The sequence below is a fragment of the Cryptotermes secundus genome, unplaced genomic scaffold (genome assembly GCF_002891405.2).
Source record: "Cryptotermes secundus unplaced genomic scaffold, Csec_1.0 scaffold2860, whole genome shotgun sequence".
NCBI classification, from domain to species: domain Eukaryota; kingdom Metazoa; phylum Arthropoda; class Insecta; order Blattodea; family Kalotermitidae; genus Cryptotermes; species Cryptotermes secundus.
The window spans coordinates 228,569-250,650 of NW_019725472.1; the positions used below are offsets into that span (position 1 = coordinate 228,569).

Below are 22,082 nucleotides of genomic sequence, written 5' to 3' on the forward strand. Positions count from 1 at the left end.
CAGTGGCTTTCTTCTGGCTTTCCCACCAATATCCTATATGAATTCCTCGTCTCCCTCGTTCTTGCTACATGGCCTGCCCACCTCATCCTCCTTGACTTGATCATTCTAATTATACGTGGAGAAGAGTACAAGTTACGAAGCTCCTCATTATGCAGTTTTCTTCAACCTCCTGTCACTTCATCTCTCTTCGGTCAAAATATTCTCCTCAGCACCCTGTTCTCAGACACCTTCAGTCTCTGTTCCTCCCTTAATGTCAGAGACCAAGTTTCACACCCGTACAGGATGTGTACACAAATAAATATAGGGCTACTTCAGTGATTGCTGCTGTGATTGTGTCAGAGCTGTACTGACTGTTGCCCTGTACGTATCTGCAACTAAACTGAATTAATGTGCACACAAAAAACAAGTTCCTTTGATATGACACGGACTGCATAGAAAACTCCGCTTCCAACAATGTTCGTATTCTTTCTTGTGTATGCGTTGCAGCGGTAACGTTCTTTACCGAGCCGTTGACTAGTATAAATACAAGGATACACATACAGACAGATTGATGGGAGTGATTTATGGTATGCCGTTGAGATGGGCTCAGGTGCCATTATGTACATACCAAGTTTCATGAAGATTGGTTCAGGCATTCAGAAGTTAATGGGGGGCGGACACAAAGACAAACAACATGACGACCTAATAAGCCTGCTTATATTTTGTCAAAGTGAGAAAAATAGGATAAAATGCAGGCGGTTTTTCGAAGCAACTTTATTTTCCAAATGTTTTATCCTTACGTAATTTGTACCACTCACATGCTGTATGTGGGTATTGATGTAAATTAATTAAAATGTATTTTCGACCACTGCTTTTATAAAACCCACCCATATGGGGGGTTATACATAGGCACTTCTATGTAACAAATGTACCTGAATTAAGGTGCTGGGACACGCGATACCGTTGTTCGTTGGGAAACTATGCTACAAGTCGTAAGGTTGCGGGTTCGAGTCCCGATGAGGTGGATTTTTTTCCCAGTTTACCTAATCTTTCCAGCCGCACTATGGTCCTGGGTTCGACTCAGCCTCTAACAGAAATGAGTACCAGAAATCTTCCTGGGGTTAAATAGCGGCTGGTGCGTAAGGCTGACAACCTCACCGCCATCTGTGTGCCGATTTCCTACAGACAATGTAGCAGCTTCGACGTCTCACACACCTATGGTCCTCTACGCCCTGTTATAAGGATGGCTTTAAAGTTTTTACACTTTTGTTACAATTTCACGTGTGATAATTGCGTTACTGGGAAGGAGCAGTCGCTTCTTAAGAATAATACAAACAAGATATCATCTGGGATGGAATGTTCTGCCTCTCCTGCTGGGGATAATGACTCCCTTAGCCGGCAGCTTGAAGCGGTTCGCCTTAATGGAGAATGCACCATGGAGATGGTGAAATCCCTTATGGACATGGTCACAAAGCTCAGCTGTGAAGTGCAAGTACTTAAAAGTGATAATACTGCTCTAAAACTCCAGTTGCGGGATTTACGCCAGTTTCACACACCTCCGCCTTCCACATCATCAGAGGCCCTTTCATCTACTCGTGATGCTGCTACTAAAACATATAGGGATGTTTTAACTTCGGGAGGTGGTCACCCTGCTTCCACTGCTGCATCATCCGTACCCAGNATCGCCCCTTTGCAGTTCATTGCTTGGTGTTCTGCGTTTTGTTAACTCGTGCAAATTCAGCGGTCATATTGTGAAATGATAATTATATTATCGCCTCAGCGCCGACTACAGCGGGCGGGCGAACTAAGTCATTAACTGTCTTCGTCCGCTCGAATCCTGGGATCGTGGGTTCGAATCCCACTTGAGGCATGGATGTCTGTGTGTGTTTATTCTGTCTGTGCTGTCCTGTGTATATCTATATATAGATATAGATACATAAAGATAGATACAGATACATTAATAGATAGATTATCTCCTCTCCAATAAGAAAACAGATAGCAGCAGTCGATGAATGTTAGTACATACATAATTTGTTTGACGATTTCGCCACGCGTTTCACGAGGAGTCTATGCCCACTTGACTGTCAAATAAAATTTTGGAGCTAATAATTCAGTTGAATAAGGAATCCAATCGAAAATATCCCCAGAGCAGAATTCCTCATTAAAGATTCCATTCAGGATGTTTGTGACAGGGTACAGAGTGTAATAAAGGAAAATGAACACATGACATTCCCTGCTTTAGCGAACAAAGTGGGAGTGGGGTGGGTTCAGAGAATTTTCACGTTATTCAGGAAAGTACAACCTTGTCTAAAGTGAACTCTTTTAGCGTATCCAGATTTCTGCAACAATTATCGATAGAAGAGAATATTGAATGTATTAATAAAGTGTCCGGGGTATCTGTTTGGAAGCAAGCAGAAGCGTTGCTTGCCTGGAACATTGAAAACTGTGAAGTTTAGTCGTTACTGGGACCCGCAACACAAATACGAAGGCTTTCCACCGAAACTCGGGGTCCCTAGCACAATCCAGATTTGTGTTGAGATATCTGATGATAAACTATGATGCATGTCATGTAACCACGACTTTTAACTGCTGAAATATTTAGGATCACGCAGAGAATCATACACAGCAAATATGCGGGCCACAATCCAAGTAAAGCCTAGAATGTCTAGTAGTTCTCCCTGTTAGACTCACTCATGCCCTTCAGCAAAGCACCAGTTTTCCGGACGTCTGTGGGAGACTGAGGCTTTAAGGAGCCCAACCACAGTCCTTTCTGATCCTGACTGACTTTACCCTGTTAGAACTCCTTAAGAAATTATTGCGGTGAAAGCAATTTTACAGCTGTTATGAATTGGAAGATGCACTAATCATGATATTATCTTACTTCTGAGAGGAAAATGTCCTTAAATCGAACAGTTCGGTTCCTCTTAGACGTGACTAATATTGAGACATTTTGTGTGCGTTCATATTAGATTTGAGATTCTATATAAATATTGCATCTTCTGGGATATGACTCCCTTTAACCACACGATGTCACATCCCGAGCGACTGTAGTCCTAATATTCACTGCTGTGAGGCCCTCAGTTGTGGTACAGAGCCGTTGGCCGTAGGTGGCCTACCCTGAGCAGTACCCACAGATTTGAATCCTTTCGGAACAAGTAGCCAACAGATGTAACTTCACGCCGTCCCATTCCGGTAGTGTGTAATGTCAGCCAGTAAATATTAGGGCTGCAACGCACCAAACAATCCTGCTAGAACTTAGAAGCGTTCAGCACATCATCACAGAATTTAGCTAAGAATGCCACCAAGTAGCACGAACTACGTCAGTGTCCGAGAACGACTGTCAGAAAAATTTAATGTTCAAATATTGCCGGCACCACCGCCGCCGCCACCACCACCGCCACCAACAACGATAGTTGAGAAGCTAGCGATCACGAACATCGTCACACATGGCTCGCCTTTTACAGAATCAGGAAATTAATTACTTTACGGGGGACGCGGTAGCGTAGTTAGTTGAAGCACTATGCTACGAGCCGGAAGGTCGCGCGTTCAGATCCCCATGAGGTCATTGGATTTTTTTTTCAGTTGATCTAATCCTTCCAGCCGTACTATGGCCCTGAGGTTGACTCAGCCTCTAACAGAAATGAGTACCAGGAAGTAAATGAACAATTTTCCTGCGTAAGGCTGACAACCTTACCGCCATCTGTGAGCCGATTGTCTAGAAAATGTGGGAACCTCAACGTCTCACAACCCTATGGGCCTTCACGGCCTGTTATAGGGATAGCTTTACTTTTTACATTTTTACATTTCCTATTCTGTTAATGTAAATTCAAGACTGAAATAATATTTATTCAATTCACTTCAGATGGATTCTTTATTTGTTTTTGTGCATACTCTAGAACCTGAAGACCAGTTAAGAGTAGGTACGAGGAAACAAAGAAACAAAACACATACAAACATGGCAACTTGCATTATCTATTATTATAAAAGTTTGTTGCATGTAGATCCGTTACCAAGTGGTGACTCTCTAAACAGCGGCCGTTTCTAGATAATGGCCGCAGCATGTGCGCACGTTACAATAGAATTGTTGTGTTTCCTGTGTGGTCCGTGTCGGTGCTACATAAGCAGTAGTGTAGAGTGGAGTAGAGCACGTTCAATTGAGCGAGATCATTGGTGAGTAAGTGAGTGAGTTAAAGGACTGTTGCAGTTCAATCCTTGTGAGCAGTTGCTGTTAGAAACTGGTAGCTCAGGCACGGGGATAGTTCGGGAACTCAGAGTAAGGGGAACGTCTGCCGTTGGAAGCCGCTGCTGAACAACGGCTAGTGAAGACGCTACTATGGGCACTTGTATCTGTGTGACAGTGATTCATAAAATGTAGTCACGAGTTGCGTAAGAGTTCAATAAATCCAATTAACAATCCAAACCCCGTCTAGTCACTAAATCACAAGACAATATAATTAATAAGATTTTTTGTGCCAAATATGCCAGAGTCCCTAGAGAAAACAGTAGCAGCTGAATCCCATCTAGCAGAGTGACACTTTTTACTAGAAGGTCAGGGACTGAGGAAAGAAAAGTCTTGATGTGCAAGCAGGAACTCGAAGATCAAAAGAGGACAGCATTGCGTAAGGAATAGTGTGTTCAAATGCCACAAGAGCGCTGCTGTTCTGGCAGTGTTCGGTCCGCAATGCGTGAACATGCACTATACAGGCGTATGAGGGATGAAAGGCATTATGAATTCTGTATGCAATTATGTGCATTTAACTTGTCCACTTGTAGTGGAGACTGAACCAATTTTCAGGCTCGGTGAATGCGTTTCTATAAATTAACTTCTGTAATTATTAATTAACAATTAGAGAGCGCTACCAGTACGAAGTGAAGTATTTGTTTCCTATATATCTTCATGTTTTGAATAATTTACATGCAATCAACTATTGAGCGTGGAATTCAAATTATACCTCGCTTAGGGAATGCGAATTATTACAAATTATGTTTTAAAATACAAACCATCCGAAAGTATAAATTATCAACATTCCCAGAGTTTACATACGTATGAAATAACCCCCATAAGCTTACAATTATTTGAATTCTTTTGTATTATTTCTTCTATCATTATTAATATTAGCAGGAGCCGGGATAGCGTAGTCGGTATAGCGACTGGCTACGGGGTGGAGGACCGAGGGGTGGGAGTTCGAGTCCCGGTAGTGTCAAGAATGTTCTCTACTGCGTCCAGACCGGCTCTGGGGCTCACACAGTCCCCTGTCCAATGGGTACCGGGGCTCACTCCTCGGAGGTGACTCGGTAAAGGCGTGAAACTGACGGCTCACCTCCAACTAGTGCCGAGGTTAAGAAAATGTGGGTCTGTACATCCACTCCCCCATACGCCTTCATGGCGTAGTGCTTAATTAGTTAAGCATAGGGACAATTTTACCTTTTATAAGAAATTTATGATTCAGGTATTTTAAATCCCTTATTATTAAGTACAATAATTGTAAAATTTCTTTTAAATGTGGTACCTTCCACGAATGCACCCGTGTAAGATAGAAATCTGTCGAGGTTTCAACATCTGATCAAGTTAAAAGAATAGACTTGATATGCACATACTGAGATAGTACTGTACATCTGCTTCTAATGTAGATGTACTAAGAGGTGTATATTTCAAATTGGCGGGTGTAAATTTTAATACTAATGGAGGACACGAGTTGTCGCCCTTTCAGCCTAATTCTGTTGTTATTTTCATGCTTCTACATCATAACCAAGAGAATTATTATTCATTATTATTTTTTAAAACTGCAAATGGATTTATACCCAGTGGCCGTGGTTCTACAACTGGACAAAACACACAAATAACACACGTCACACAAAATAACACACCACTCCCAAACAAAACACAACACACAAACAATGAAGGACACACGACTCACAATGAAAACACAATTACAACTACAACAAATGTAACATAAACTGTAGGTTTAGCTTCAGTCAGTGATCTGTGATCATGATCTCAATAACACTATTTCGTGTCACTTTGTTATTAACTTATTCCTGTCCTGTGACAACCACAGAAGGGAAGTTGACATAACGGTTTCGAATTATTTGCTTGTTGCTGATCTGATCGTGCAGGGCTAGCAGTGACGTACGGTGTTGCGCCTCGTAATGTAGGTTACAAATAACTGAAAAACAAAATTGTAAAAATGCAATTTATCATGTCCTGTCTCCCAATAATCACGCAATATTATTACACAAACCTGCTCTGCAGAGATTCTAATGTACGACTAAATCAAATTTATTCTAAAGTTCCCTGTCTAAGGCGTGTGATTACATTGACATGTCCTGGTTTAGCCACGCACCGCATTTACGCAGTCCTTGCTTAGTTTCTTTGCGTCACCGCACTAGAAGTAGCAGAAGTCATTAGGTGAGTTATATCACTTACGCACAAACAGTGTCACCTTTATTAGTTTGTCTCCAAATGAGTTCAGGCTGGGTGCTTCTTAAGCTCCCGATAGAGGCAGTGCGAGTGTCTATTGTTAGAACTTCATTGATCGTGTGTGCTGACGTCCATAAACTAAACGAAACGAAGTACTCGAATGTTGGAAATTGGCCACGATGATACCATCAAAGTTATTGTTACACATACTTAGTTGTGACGGATCAGAACGCTAGGCATTATTGTTGTTGTTGTTGTTGTTATTATTATTATTATTATTATTATTATATTAGTGCGGTAAGACTGAGTCTGCCGGTCAAGCCAGCCCAGCGGTCTAAGGCATGCACTGTCTTCGCTCGCTCGCAAGCCAGAATCGTGGGTTCGAATCCCACTCAGGGCGTGGACGTTCAGTGTTTGTGTGTGTGTGTGTGTGTGCTACTGTCTCCAGCTGCCAATTCTGCGTGTATGTTTGGCATGTCTCAGACAATGTGCAATGCACAGCGCAGCATTGGTACAACACTATAGAGCCTGTCTGGTTCCACTCACGGAGCAGGTCCATTTGGAGATAGCTCTCTGTGTTTGTGCCTCGTAGGTACTGGGTTTGCATCTCGCCCGTTACACCGGCTGTCCTGAGTGCGGGACTTCTCGTAAATTTGCTTCTGTCCCCAGGGAAATTCCGGAATCGTACCTCCACGAAGACCATCAGCGTTTCCCTTCAAGTCCTTTTCAAATCATTTAGCAATCGCCGTCCCTTTCGATGCCACATAATCTAGAAAATCTCAGGGTCTTCAAATGACCCCCCCTCCACCGCCACTGCGATGGCTGTGCCCTATTACGACGGCAGGCAAACGTTCTGAGTTTGAGCCCCTGTGATATCAGTGTTCGTTATATACAGAACTATTTGTACATTTCGTTTTCCATTTCATAAAAATTAAAGTTGTATTAAAGTATATTTGTTTCTTGCGAAAATAAATTGACTATGGAGAGGTGATTAATATTAATCTCTTCCCAACTGCGGTCTTGAAGACAAGAAATTATTATTCGCTTCTTCTCAAGTTGCTATGCCTGTCATTCCCAGGAACTTGTTCTCAGTTCACGTGTAAGTTGTTTGCACTGCTGAATGAGGGAACTGGACCATGAAATATTCTAGGACATTTTTCTTCTCCGTACTATCCCTACTAACTCTTCGTAACGTTCAGATTTCTTATTAAATTGTGACAGAACTTTGTTATAAAACTTAACGATTTTAAGAACTCATTTACATGCCCTGTGAGGAGTGGGGGTGGTATTTTATTACAAGAAATGCCGAGAAAGATAAATGAAGAACATGATGCTTCTCACATTCTCAGTGTACGTGGGATAATTAGAAGTGCCTATGAAAGGAAATTGTATACAGGGATGTTACAAGTTTCTCTTAACGAAGCTCTGGGAAGAGAAAGTTCTGTGCAGTGCAATCATTCTTGTTATGCGAGCTCCTAAATACTGCGACAAGATGATAAACAAAATGAATGTGTTATTTGGAGACAAGCAGACACGCTGACAGTGAGGAATTGAGGGAGGCAGATGAAAATGAAGAGACAGAAGACACGTTCCAAGATTTTCCATTGTTCATTCTCTGCTTGTGCTTTATTACGATCGCGTCTTGGTGACGTGCAGACTGTCCTCACCCTGAGCGCTGGTGCGTGGCAATCAGTGCAGTGTTCCCGCCTCACCGAACCGGGCTCAGCTGGAATGAAATTTAATATCAACTCCTTCTCTGAAAGGAAGTTAGCACGAATATTAATAAGGAATGTAACAATTGATTTCGTAACTATATTTTCCGTGTAACAAAGAATAAAATGAAACTAAAAACGTACACATCGTTAATTTCAAAATATGAGTATTTTAAAATTTCAAACCAAAAAATTACATATCTTCAAAACCGTTAATTAACTTAACTACGAGTATTCTCATTCATTATACAGTTCGAAAGCAAGCAATTAAATAAAACGGTGAGATTTCTTTAAGTGGTCCTATAAATGTATAAAGTGGAGCAAAACTGAAAATATTTCATGAAATGAAGAGGTAGACTATCATAACTGAATGTCGTCCAAACCTTTCTCTTAATTTGGGTTCTGTTATTTGAAGAGAGACGGAGAGGCAGACATATTGACAGTTATAGACAGTATTCAATTTGTATTTGACATGCAAATAAAAACATTAAAATGAGTTAGAATTTGAATAGGTCCGACATTCTGGAATAAAATTACCAAGAAACAGAAGAAATCACGCCCCTTTCTCGTTCTTTGTCTTCCTGGGCATAGAAACCTTCCCCAAGTCTTCTTACTTCGGTCAAACCTCTGCTATGTTTTGTTTAAAAGTTATACATATTAATTTAAAAGTATTAATTAAAGTCCCTCATAATGTTCTGTAGAAATTGTAAGTAGAGGACATAATAATAATAATAATTCAATTCAAATTGTGTTTATTTACGTGCAAACTTAACAGCACAGTGCCAATTACATTACATTAATAATAATAATGCATTAGTAACATTAGTAAATATAAAAGTTCCCCCGAACTTTAACCCTACCATCACTGAACACTGCTCTGACTATACGAATACTGCATGATGTATTCAACTGATAAATAAACTGCGAAGAATTCATTTTAATGTTGACTTTCCATGCATTTTTTATTCACGATACATGTTGTTGTGCACCAGAAACTGCTGTATGCATTAACTTATCCTACTGAATTATTTATTGTGCACATCCAGGGCTCGGTCCTTGTGGTATGATTTGTAGAGCAACTTCTCATGTGTCTCATTACCCCTCTATTTTTCTGTGTGAATATCTGAGACGAGTTTTAGCAATTAAAAGCAAAGAATAATCCATAAATTTATATAATTCTAACGAACCTATAGATCTTGAATATAATAATAATGAAAATATTACAAATTGTCAATGAATAATCCGTCGAGTGTAACAACGTTCTTAGGTCACTTAATTATTTCGCTCGCCTTACATGTTTCGGTTCAAAAGAAACCATCATCAGAGGCACTTTACAAACACATGAAACCACTGGCGTTGTATTGTACACAGTATGTAAGCTGCGTGATCTGCTACAGATGTCGGAGTATAAAAGTATAAAGAGTATAAACAATTCAAATGAAAATATTATTTTATTATAAATAACATTGCTCTTTCCGTGAGGCTGTTACGTGATACATTTTAGGGACAATGACCCAACTGTGCCATCGATGTGATATTCTGTAAAGTTGTTAAGGGTTATACTTGTAGATCGTTATGTTAGTTTTCCTTATACAGAATGTCAGCTGTGCTGACTTTCATCTTGTCAGCGGTGAACTGGCCTCACTTCCGGACTCCAGTAGACTGCAGTCTTTAGGAGACTTAATGGCATGAAGCGTTTTGGTATCATCAGCAAATAGATATTGCAGCATGTAGAGCCGTTGCTATGTAACGACCGCGAGATGGGCGATATAGCAGGGCACTTTCTGGACACTGCTTCGGTGAACACATTCTCGTTGCTAGGCAGCAGATTCTTAATAATGCGACAGTTGGACCACAACAATGGAAGAGTTGTGTTTATTGCGTGGTCTGTGCCAATATAAGCAAAGGGACAAAGTCAGTTAATAGGCAGTTCTATACAGGGGTCTAGAGAGGACTTGAGCCGGAAGCAGATGTATAATCACTGTTGGAGCTCTTGCCAGGAAACGTCCAGTGACAGAATGAGAACACTAGTTTATGTACACACAGATGTAAATAAAAATTTTTCATAAACGCACTTCTTCAATCTGATTTATTTCATGGTTTATATTAACATGTTTTTTGTATTGTTTTAGTATTTATTTGTTGCTGTTGAAGTCCTTGGATATATCTCTTATGCTGTGTTATAGGCCACTTGCTCCTGGCAAACACTCATGTGAAGGAACTGAGTTTAATTATTGTTTCCATAGTTATCACCATCACAATAATCATGATGAGACTATTATTAATGTTGCCGACAGAGCCAGCAGTAGAATCTGGAATAAGAAGAATACAAACCTTCGATTTTGGGAGACAGGAGCCTGCCCCGAAAAGTTACATGTATGATGACGCAGCCTATGCTGTGCATTTCTATAGGAGCCTTGTGTCGCTGTTGCAGACTGCCACTGTTACTGGGCGTAATGTTTGGAGTCGTGGCAGCCATCATCATAATCACTGTTATGTTGTGCTGCTTCTGCTCCTGCTGCATTCTGTACAAGAAGCGCCAACCCCGTCTTAGTGGCGGTGAGTACCCACACCTAAGCGCCACGACATCCAAGTACCCAGAATAAAATATTGTCGCGTGTTGCCTAGGTAACGCGGGGAATAAATTTACACAGATCTCGGATTTGGCGAATTCGTTTATTGAACGCTCACTTTTACTGCTTCTGCTAGAGTCAAAGCCAAACTGAAGACTGACTGCTCTTCTAAGGTCAAATGCAGACTGAACTGTTCTCGGCAGCGTCTAGAACCCAACAGTCAACTCTCTGGTCCCTCGAATCTGGACTGTTATAACCTGGTCTCGGACGGAATAGCGCCTTTGGCCTCGGCCGCTGTGACGCAACGAAGCCTCTGTTGTCCCTTCATCTCCGAGGAAACGCGTTTGTTGCTTAACGTATTCTTAGGCAACGGCCCTCTGGTAATGCGTTTTCGTAGAAGTATACCTTCCGGCTTCCCAGCACGCCACAATATGTAATCTCATATTTAATCCACTACTTTAATTACAAGTCTCAGAAAGGAGAACATTATATTTTATATATTTTTATATATTATATTTTTTCTGCGTTAGAGAGTCCTAACATCGTGTCCTGATCTAAATAAGGACTTCAGGAGGTTTGTGAAGGGAGCTCAGAACACGTGAAACCTTCAGAATTTAGAGATAATTTTCTTTTTCACGATGACGGTACTGTCTGTCGGAATTGGGATGTCAGTGGGCACACTACCCCGCACGTTCGCGCTGTGATCATGTAGTAAGTTGTATGCTTTCTCTTACTTTATCACCCTATTTTTGTCTCTCTTCCAACAAACAGTGTTTTCTCACATTACGCACATTCATTCATCTGTAATCTGTCAAGACGACAGGTCCACAGTCTCTTCAAAAACAGTTCCTCCACTTGATGCGATCTAGAGCTTTGTCCTTCAAATGAGAATATCCTCTTCTGTCCCCAAGGTCATCCAGTATCTTCTTACGTCTTCTGGTCACTTCTATCCGCCCCTCTATCTTTCCTTCAATAACTTCTTTTAGAAGGCAGTTACTGCGTAAGATATGACCAATCCAATTAGCCTTCCGTTTTCTTATTTCCTGTAGATTACGCACTTGTGAAACTAAAAATAAAAATACTTTCGATAAAATTCCATATTCTTATGGAACATATACAACAAATAAATAATATTAATCCCCTATCATTTCCTGACCCTTGCGATCTTCTGACATAACCTACTCCACACTGCTACAAGAAAGCTACCAGTATTGATTTTGTACGTATGCTGTCTGATATAACGGATATGGAGCTGGGTTATCAGGCGTTAGCCTTTATTTTCTAATGTACGTGGTCTGACAATAAAGTTCACGAACTCATCGTGGTAAAATTGCTACACAGCTCATTGCTGAATATCACTATGGTCGCCTTCAAAGTACCCCCATTGGGAAGCTATGCACGGATGCCAGCGCCAGAACAATTTTGTAACTGGTTTTGCAGAATGGTGTTCAGATCTGCCGTCATATTAATCCTGATGTCATCAGTGTCATCAAAATTCCTTCCTTTCAATATTTCCTTTATCTTCAGGAACAGAGAAAAGTCCCTAGGGGCTACATCTGATGAACAGGGAGGGTGTTCCAGCACAGTATTTGTTTACTAGCTAAACTCTCCCTCAAAGATAGTGCTCTTTTGGGATCATTTTTTCATACACCTTTCTCATGTCAAGATCTTCAGTTAAGGTTTTCTTGTTTCTTTGTCGATGTTCGCTTGCTCTGCTGTGCTCCTAACAGTCTGTCGACGATTTTCACACACAGTTTGGCGAACTTTTGCAACGTTTTCCTCAGTTCTTCTCGTCCCTGGCAGTCCTGAACTCTCTTCGATGCTGACGCGTTCTCTTCCCTCAGAAAAACCCGTCACCCACTTGTAAATTGCTTCTCTCTTCGTAGCATTATGCACGGAATTTGTGCAAATCCCCTCTTTTGTTTAAGAACTCCAAATGCTCTTTAGCCCTAGTCGTTCTATTTGCATAGTAATGGGATTACTTGTCGTTTTAAATCGCAGTTACAACCCCTCAAATTGTTCCTGTCATCTGACAACAAAACTCGTGAATGATTCATGGGAACTTCGGAGAATAATTATCCCTTGTTTTGGTTCAAGCAGCTTCGTGCAAAACTCCATTGTGAAGGTTGTAATTATAACATGCACATAGCACACAGCATTCTGATGAGATACGAGGGGAGATGTCAGAGAAAATGATGTCTGTATGGCGCGTGTTGACGCCTGAAAACTTAATTTAAAACTTAAAATTATAGCCGGAAAGTAAAATTAATCGGTTAGTCAGAGAAAATCAAAGAGGGTCAAGTAGGCAAGGCACACAATAGACATGAGGCATGAGACATGAGAAATTCATACAAAAATGTTGATCGGAAAACTGAAAGGCAGAGACCACGTGGATGGGTGGATCTTGAAGAGGGTGGGAGGATGTGGACTGCATTCACATGGCCCAAGATACGCAAAATGATCGGCTCTTGTGAACACTGTCTTGATAACAGACGTGAAGTTTCTCGAGTTGAGCAACACGTACATTCTCAAGAAGTATTCAGCTTGATGTAATTACTGATTATTAAGTCTTACATCCAATCAAGTAATTCCCGCCCTCAGCCAAGTAAGCCTCGCCGTCATTGGTCATCCAGCCCTTTCCTTTTAGGGTGAGAGAGGGAGGCTGGATAGCTCAGTCAGTTTAGTGATGGTCTACGGTATGAACTGCAGGTGTTCGATTTCCCGAAGGGAGGAGACTTTTTTCTATCTGTACTGAACAGCACGTAGACAGACTCTGAGGCCCATGAAGCCTCACATCTGACGGGTACTAAGGCTCCTTCTTCTGGGGGTAAAGTGACCGGGGCGTGAAGCTGAACATTCACTTCCGTCCAGTGCCGAGGTCAAGAACTGTGAAGCAATAACTCCACTCCCGCACGCGACTTCATAGAGTCGTGCTTTATTAATTAATCAGCCCCAATTTGCGCATTGTCCTACCTCCATGAAACTCTCCCTTTTCTCTTCGGTTTACTAGATTTTAGACATTCGGTAGGACTCCTTGGGCAGGTCATCAGCTCTTCGAAAGGCCCCTACTTGTACACACACAAAGACACTATGCATCCATTCCCTGAGTGGGATTCGAACCCATGATCGCTGCTACCGAGCGAGTGAAGACAGTGCGTGGCCTTAGACCGCTGGGCTACCGTGACCGGCATTTATACCTTTTTTCTTCGCATATTATAGTTCTTGAAATGTTCGGAAGAAGAGAGGAGGTTTGTGAAATGGATGTTAGGAAGCGTTCCCAAGATTTCATCTGCCCTTGTTTAACAGCTGAGTAAGAGGCTGTCATTGGAATACTACTGTAACAAACACGCACGGGAAGACAAGTGAGTCCTCAGTGAAATATTGTGAAAAGGGTGATCAAATTGTAAAGTTCAGCTGTTCACAATTTCAGCAACACCCGCTTTCTCCTGTCAGACTGAACAACAGCAGGCTGATGGAGATATAGCTCTGTAGAACTGTGCTATGGAGTCGCAGGGGTTCAAGTCCCAGCAGCGCCTGTCCTGACAGATGGTTTCGTAGTTATACTAAGTCCACTCATCTAACATAACGCTGTCTGGCGTTGTTAAGGCTCAAAAATAAAAGCGTCACTAATAACTTAAGAGCCGGTCACGGTAGCCGAGCGGTCTAAGGCATGTACTGTCTTCGCTCGCTTGGAAACCGGGATCGTGGGTTCGGATCTGTTTCCTGTGAGGTACGAACTGAATTCTTATATATTATTCTTATACACTGCCGGTCACGGTAGCCGAGCGGTCTAAGGCATGTACTGTCTTCGCTCGCTTGGAAGCAGGGATTGTGGGTTCGAATCCCACACAATGCGTGGATGTTTGTGTGCGTTTTTCTGTGTTTGTGTACAGGTGGAGGCCTTGCGACGAGCTGATCACCCGCCCAAGGAGTCCTACCGAATGTGTAAGATCTAGAAAAACCGAAGTGAACGGAGAAGTTCATGGAGATAGGCCTAGGCCCACTGGGGCTGTAGTGCCAAGGGGAAAAAATGTTTTGTGACTGAATGGGACTCACAGTTCGGACTGCATACACATTGCTACAGCAATCACTTTAATTCACCGCGATTACAAGAACGTTGATCCATTTGTCAGGGTTTCCCAGAACATCACCCAGTGATTTAATTCTCAGGTTTGATATAGACGGCCACTGAGTGGCAACAGTTATAGTGTGCTTATGTCGTTCCTGTTTATACTTTCGGAATTAATGGCTTTTTGGACTTTGTCCATCATCCGGTGTTTCAAAGAAACTAGAGAACAGACGTTTCGGAAACCGAATCTCTTTCCGAAACGTCGTGTTCTTTTTTTTTAAGAATACCGGACTATGGACGAAGCCCAAAAATCCAGTCATTTCTAGTGTTGCCATCGTCAGAATCACTCAGAATCTACTGGTAAATTTTATTAACAAATTTATCCTTGAGCTCAAACTCCAGTTGATTTATATAACTTGATTTAATACATGTGAGCACTTGAGTAAGTGTTTATGAAGTCTTTTACTTAACACGCAACTCACAGGACGAGGGGTCATTTCACTAAGAGCAGATCTAAGACAGCCATTTCGAAGCTGTGTGTATAACACTTCAAAATTGTGACGTCATAGAAATAAATTGTTTTATTATAATTCTATTTGTTCTTAACGGATGCGTGATATTTTAGCTCTGTAGATGATGACGCTTCTCTGGTCCAAACTGTGATTCACCTCCTGTTTATCTTCATTGTTTGAATCTTGTTGTGTTTTATTATATACAGACTTCTTGTTGTATCAGTCAACATAACAATTCTGTAATAAAGAAATCAGTACTACTGTATTAATGTTTGTTTGTTTGTGGAAGTGTGGCTACATGTTTCGACCTTGTCGGGTTATCATCAGGCAATCATTGCATGACTCTGTCACTCTTATTGGATTATTTACCGATATTGATCCAGATCCGTCATTTATAAATTTTCGTTCGGTTTGCATTCTAATTTTAATTGTTAAATTTCGTCTAAAAATAAAATATAAAAATATTATACCAATTAGCATAACCGCCAAAGTTATAAATAAATATATATCAGTAACTTTCAAATTATTTCCTGTTAAAGCCCCGTGTTACCCGTAAAAGACAAAGCAATACGGCCTATGAAATTTACATAATCGTCATAATGAAATACAAATATAACTAGGTATTGAATATGGAGATAAATAAATAGTAATTAATTAGTTAATCACATCAATCCAGTTATAAATATACCTTGTAAAGTTCAATGTGGGTCACTCTAAAAGCCAATGAAGCAAATTTGAAAATAAAAAATGAATTTTTTCAAGCTGTTACGTTAGTACCAACCCAAAGTACAGAGGCCGTAACGTTTGACGTAGACTGCCTTAGCAGCACAGATAATAAAGTCTCTCATTTATCCGCGTCATTCATAAAAGCATGTATTCTGTTTGCGTCAAACGAAATAGCAACGTTTGTGTTATTAATTTTCATATAGCATGACTCAAGTCATAAACCAGTCGTTCCGTCATGTTCGTGTAATGAAATATTCACGTGGTATGTCTGCCCCGTACGTCACGTTGCATACAAATGATACGAGCCACAGGTTTCATCACCTGCCTCCACCTATCCACTTGGAAGATAATCCGGTTGTTAAATTCTCGGCTTGATTTAGTTATGAACCTGTGTTTCCGAAACCTGCAGAATGTCGACTGTAAGGAAATATCGATAATCAATTGCGGAAACCCCAGTTTTTTTTATCTTTTATCCTGCTCCACGTTTTGTGATGAGTACAATAAGGATTTAACAAAGAGAGCAAACACTTAGACAATTTATTGTTAGTTTTGGGTTTAGAATTATCTTCAATTCTATTTCACGCCTAAATTATAGCATGGCCGCTTCTTTTTCTGGAAAGTTGGATATTCGGGAAGTGAAGATACAAAGTCCAGAAAATATTTGTAAAGCTTTTTCCTTTTGGATTCACTTGTCTCACTTTTACAACAAAACATTTATTTACTGTTCAACATAGTCACATGGATCGAAATGCAATTAGTGAGCCTGGGAACGAGTGTCTTTATATAGCATCAGATGGTATAATGGTATATTAGCCATGAGCTGGAAAGTGTTTGGGTGGGAGACCTTCAATCCCGGCATTTCCCTTGAGAGACTGAGGAAAACTACGAAAATCCTCAGTTCCCTGAGGCAAATGTTGGAATAATGCCTCAAATACACTGCTGCTTCTTCCAAATTCCCTCTGATTCATCTTATCATTCAGTGCTATGCAACGTAGACACTAGCAGCTTCCCAAACAGTAACGTAGTAAACATCTGCTCGGCTAAATGAACTTTTCGTCTTCTTCACCTCTGTGGCTTATTCGCTTTCAGAATAGGCTGCCTTATAAAAACATGAATCTTATTTACTTTGTGTATCCTAGAATAAGCTATGAAATTAAATCAATGATCAGAACTTCATGTTAAACTACACATAGGACATACTTTGTTAGTTTTCATGTAGTGCCAAAGTCAGGGATATATGGAGCTTTGCCTCCATTTCTCCTACTTCTCATAATTGGGTTTTAATTAAGGATGTGATAAACTGTACCATTTCTGAATTGCCAGCAATAAATCCTACGTTTTCCTTCCTACTGAACCTTCATCTCCTTTGCAAATCCACACAATCAAAGAGAGAACATATAAATTGGCCCTACTGCACTGTAGTGAATGCAAATGTGATGTGTTTTACTGTTCCTAATTATCATTTTAAATCATATGCTGAGAGTGTGTCTTCATACTGTGATATTCTGGGTCATGGCTCTGTGTAGCTGTGTTTCCCTTCAGAGCAGAAAAGTACCCTGAACGCGGAAGCAGTATGTTCCTCCGAAAAGTTGGTATCCACGTACAAATTACATATCTCAGAGGACCACAGGGGGCCTCTTAATTGCTATAAATTCCTAAAATCTTTGGTGTTTTTCAGTGTTTTACGTCTAAAGAAATGCACCGTGTGGGACAACAATTCATTGAAGCTGTATGTGCTTCTTTGGCAGGGCCACTGTACCGGATGCACTGTTCCTCCACAGCTAGCGGTGTTGCCAACATGTACTCATTTTCAAATCCAAACAGTCTGGCAACTACACCGTTAGACTCAGCTTTGGCTAATTCACGTCTTCTGGTGGATCTTGAGCCAGTTGTTGCTCGCTCTTTGTCGCCAACCGACAGCCGTGCTACAATGGCAATGGGGCACACATTCTCAAGAGATACACGCTCTGCTGAAATGGACCTTCACGCCAATGAACTGGGAGGCGTTGCAGGGACTAGAACAGAACCTCCACCGCCTTATAATTCTTCAGTCAATGAGCAGCATCCTGACAGAAGTGTGCCGCTTCTCAGGTGAATTATCCCTTTAAGTGAAGAAACAGATTCCAGAACCAGGCAAGTCTGTTGAAGAAATTGTTACTGAGAGAGGCAAAGCAGAAGAAATTTCTGTAGCCAGTTACTTCCATTCTTTTCATTAATGTTCTTGGTATTTAAACACAGTTGTTCATTAATTGTTTCTTGCATCCTGTTGTGTATTTAGTTAATATTAGAGTCACTTTTACCGACCACACAACGTATTTTTTTTATTATTACACTACATGTTTCGACCTCAAGGGGTCATCCTCAGGTGTACGAACACAGCTGTACAATTAAACGCAATGACATTCGTCATTGCGTGTAATATAAATAAAACTAGTTAAAGCGAACTTGACGCAGTGATGAACGTAAGTAGGAAGTGACTGAATAACAAGTGAAAGTGAAAGCATAACTAGTTATCTCAATTGAAATTCGATTCGCAAATTTTAAATTTTAATTTTAAATTTTGACATTTGGAATAATATTTTAATTTGTGTTTTGTGGGAGGAGCTTGATATATTATTGAGCGTGGGCCTGAATAGGATACAGGATCGAATAAGTGAAAATACGAATGTCATTGCATGTAATTGTACAGCTGTGTTCGTACACCTGAGGATGACCCCTTGAGGTCGAAACATGTAGTGTAATAATAATAAAAATACGTTGTGTGGTCGGTAAAATTGACTCTAATACAGTTGTTCATATTCACCAAGAAAAAGCGAGACCGTTTCCAAACGCTGCTACTATTGAGTTTCCTTTGCCGCTAGAATTCGTGAATTTGGACTATGATGTAGTTTGTGGAATCCTCAAAATTTAAAATATCAGTTGTGATTTTGGGATGAAGCCTATACCCCGTCTTTTAAGCAGAGGATGGAAACAGATGGAATTGCCAAACTTTGTTTCCTTCAGAAACACCAGATTATGGGCAAAGTTCGGTAACTCTGTAATCTCAGTGCAATCATCTACAAAACTTTTCAGAATTTAATTAGACATGTTATTTGAGAACATGATTTCGTGGCGAAATTTCACATTTTCATGTTTTAACTACATTTTTTTAGCAACATTACATTTATAAAAAGAAATGTTTCATAGTTAACGCAAGTGAAGACTGCACAATTTTTAGTAAAAAGAAATAAAGAAAGTTGTTACTCAAATATTTCTTTGAGACATAATTTTGGAAATGCCATTAGATTGCATAATTAGTATGATCTATTCTCTGTGAATTATTACTACTCATTTCATTGTTATCGGTGATATTTTTTGCCTACATGAATTTAATACTAACACGAAAGGCAGGAATGTGATGATATCTGTGAAGACAGCCAGGCATGGGTACCAGGAGTCCTTGTGTATTTGTTACAAATTCAAAATGAAGAAAGTAATATATTAATTAACACTACCAAAAACCAAAATTATACTTAAAAATATACATTTAATTTGAATACAATGCATGATCCATGAAAGTACCTTTGAACTGAAGAAAGCAATCTTCTTGAATGTGGCGTCGTGTAGATATTGTGTTAACCGAGGTTTCGGAGGAACGTATTGCCTCCATCTTCAGGGTAGAAGAAAAAAGGCTTTAGCCTGTTAGCACCTGCTCATACTGGTTCCTCGCTCGCGGATTTCATCTTTTTTCTTCTACCCTGAAGATGGAGGCGATATGTTCCTCCGAAACGTCGGTTAACACATTATCTACACGGCGCCACATCCCGGAAGACTGCTTTCTTCATAGCTACCGCCGTGAAAACCTCAAATCTTACCCTTCAATTGTTTAAATGTAACACTGTATCCAAATTTTTGTAGCGGTCCCTTACAGTGGGACGAATGTAGCCGTGCCACGTAGTCTTGTAGGCAGTGTTTGTAACTTGCGTCAAAAATATCCATGCTCAATATAAGGAAAAGATGAGTGGCTGGCAGATAAGAATGCAAGTCCCACTACGACTGTTCCGAGAGGCTCTGCTTGTTCCTAGTTGGACTGCGGAGCAGACTAGACTAAACAGAACCTAACCAAATGATGAATCACAGGTAAGATATCTGTTAATTTGGTTGCCAGTATGCCATTATGTACATGAACTCATTGAGAGGTCTGGCATTGACTTGCACTTTTCTTCTACAGTCATGGAAGATCCTTCAGTCAGCAGACCTTCAACCCTGCAGGCCCTCTTCATTCGATGCAAACATCTAGCTCTGGGGCACCTCAACTTGAGTCACCAGTGCTACCCACTTCTAGGATATTTCCAAGCACGGGAACGCCTTTAGCTTCTTGCACTACTTTTGTCCCGTCTCCTACACAGCCTGCAGCAACTGATCAAGTCACAGCAAGCACATCTGTTGCTGCTACTGCTTCTGGAACGGGGCCAGTTCTTCTGCCAGCATCTACTTCACCACTGGTGACCACTGTTGCTTCCAGAGGCCATGATGCGCTCTATCATTCCACCAAATTCTGAAGAGGACATTTTGCCTTTGTGTTTTTGAGCTTAGGTATACCAACTAATATATAAGTATCTTTTGATAACACTAACACCAATATTCTTAAATAAGTTTGTCAACATTTTAAAATTTTCTGTACAGCCATTGGTTCACAGAGGATTGTTTCCAGTTTTTTCATCATACAGTGTGTTCCATTCAAATCTCCGACATTTTAAATTAATCATTGTGAACAAATTGTGATAACTTATGAATTATAATTCATTACCAATTATAATTATAATTAACACTAGATGAAAGACAAACTCAAAGAATTTTATTTCCGTTTTTTTTCGGTGAAGCTACAGTATCTGGCCGCGTATAACTTGACATGTTTGAACAGTTTCTGTATCCCCAGGTAGTCGATCTGCAGCCTAACATAATCTTCCAACAAGATGGAACCCCCCACATTGGGGTCTGGATGTTCAGAGGTCCCTCAATGCCACCTTCCTAGATCGCTGTATTGGACCTGGCGGGCCAATTCTGTGGCCACCAATTTCGCTGGACATCACTCCACTCGACTTCTTCCTCTGGGGTTACATGAAGGACCGTGTGTTCGTGCCTCCAGTGAATGATGTCCCAGATTCACGAGCCCGCATCCGTGAAACAATTGCTACTGTACCAATGGACTTGTTGGAAAGAACGTGGCAAGAAATTGAAACAGATTGGGTAGTGTTCGTGCTACCAATGGTGCACATGTAGAGGTTTATTAGTGTGACAAATACATTTTTTTAGTTGTTCTTGTATTTCCTGTAGCTTCATTTTCCTACCATTCATACTTTCTGTTCTAAGAGCTGATATAATGGGGACGTTTGAATGGAACAGACTATATTTAAGGTCACTTATGTACATACTTACGTCTTTGGTGTATGGTTCTATAAGAAACTTTAAGTCCTATATAACAGATGACCTTCCCAATTATTTGCCTTCTGCCTTTGTCTCTTTACCTTCAGCTGCTGTAAACAAGCTGTACATCATTCTTTCTCAACAGGTGGGATTTAAACTTCAGCTTGGTGGAATATTGAGATCTCAAAATTAAGAATTTCTAATGATTACTATAACACTTAAAATTTGTAAAACTATAAAATTGTGGTAAAAGAAGCTCTTTTTTTAATTCGCTTAGTGGGGGTGCAGTCCAACTGGGTCCACTCGGCATGGCGGCCACTGATTGGCCTATTGTAGGCTGCCCCGTGTGATTATAATGATGGAGAATTTGGTGGAATGAAGATTGGCGGGGGAAACCGAAGTACTCGGGGAAAACCCACCCCAGTGCCACTTTGTCCACCACAATCCCACTTGACCAGATGCGGGATCGAACCCGGGCCGCCATGGGAAGCCAGCGATTAACCACTTGAGCTATGACGCAGCCTAAAAGAAATGTAGTGTCTCCTATGATGGGACTAAGGTTTTCTGACATTGACTTGTAGCATGCAAGTGCATACGTCTGAGAATCAGTGCCCTACAACCCACAGCCATCTCAATCAAGGAGTTGCCACATACATATAACTCATTGTCCTTATATTGTTTCTT

General features: G+C 40.7%; 1 protein-coding gene across 2 annotated transcripts in view; it reads left to right on the forward strand.

Annotated features, from left to right (window-relative positions):
* LOC111863470 overlaps positions 1 to 21,728 on the forward strand; it is a 43,658-nt gene extending 21,930 nt beyond the window's left edge. Inside the window, exons 3-6 of one of the 2 annotated variants that reach the window (XM_023849817.2) lie at positions 10,547 to 10,671; positions 17,741 to 18,083; positions 20,203 to 20,567; positions 20,911 to 21,728. In XM_023849817.2, coding sequence (XP_023705585.1) covers positions 10,569 to 10,671; positions 17,741 to 18,083; positions 20,203 to 20,533 — 777 coding nt within the window. In that variant the 5' untranslated portion in view covers positions 10,547 to 10,568 and the 3' untranslated portion in view covers positions 20,534 to 20,567; positions 20,911 to 21,728. Of the gene's footprint in view, positions 1 to 10,546; positions 10,672 to 17,740; positions 18,084 to 20,202; positions 20,770 to 20,910 lie in introns of those variants that run through there. The other variant, XM_023849816.2, reaches the window with a different exon arrangement.
* The last annotated feature ends 354 nt before the right edge of the window (positions 21,729 to 22,082 follow it).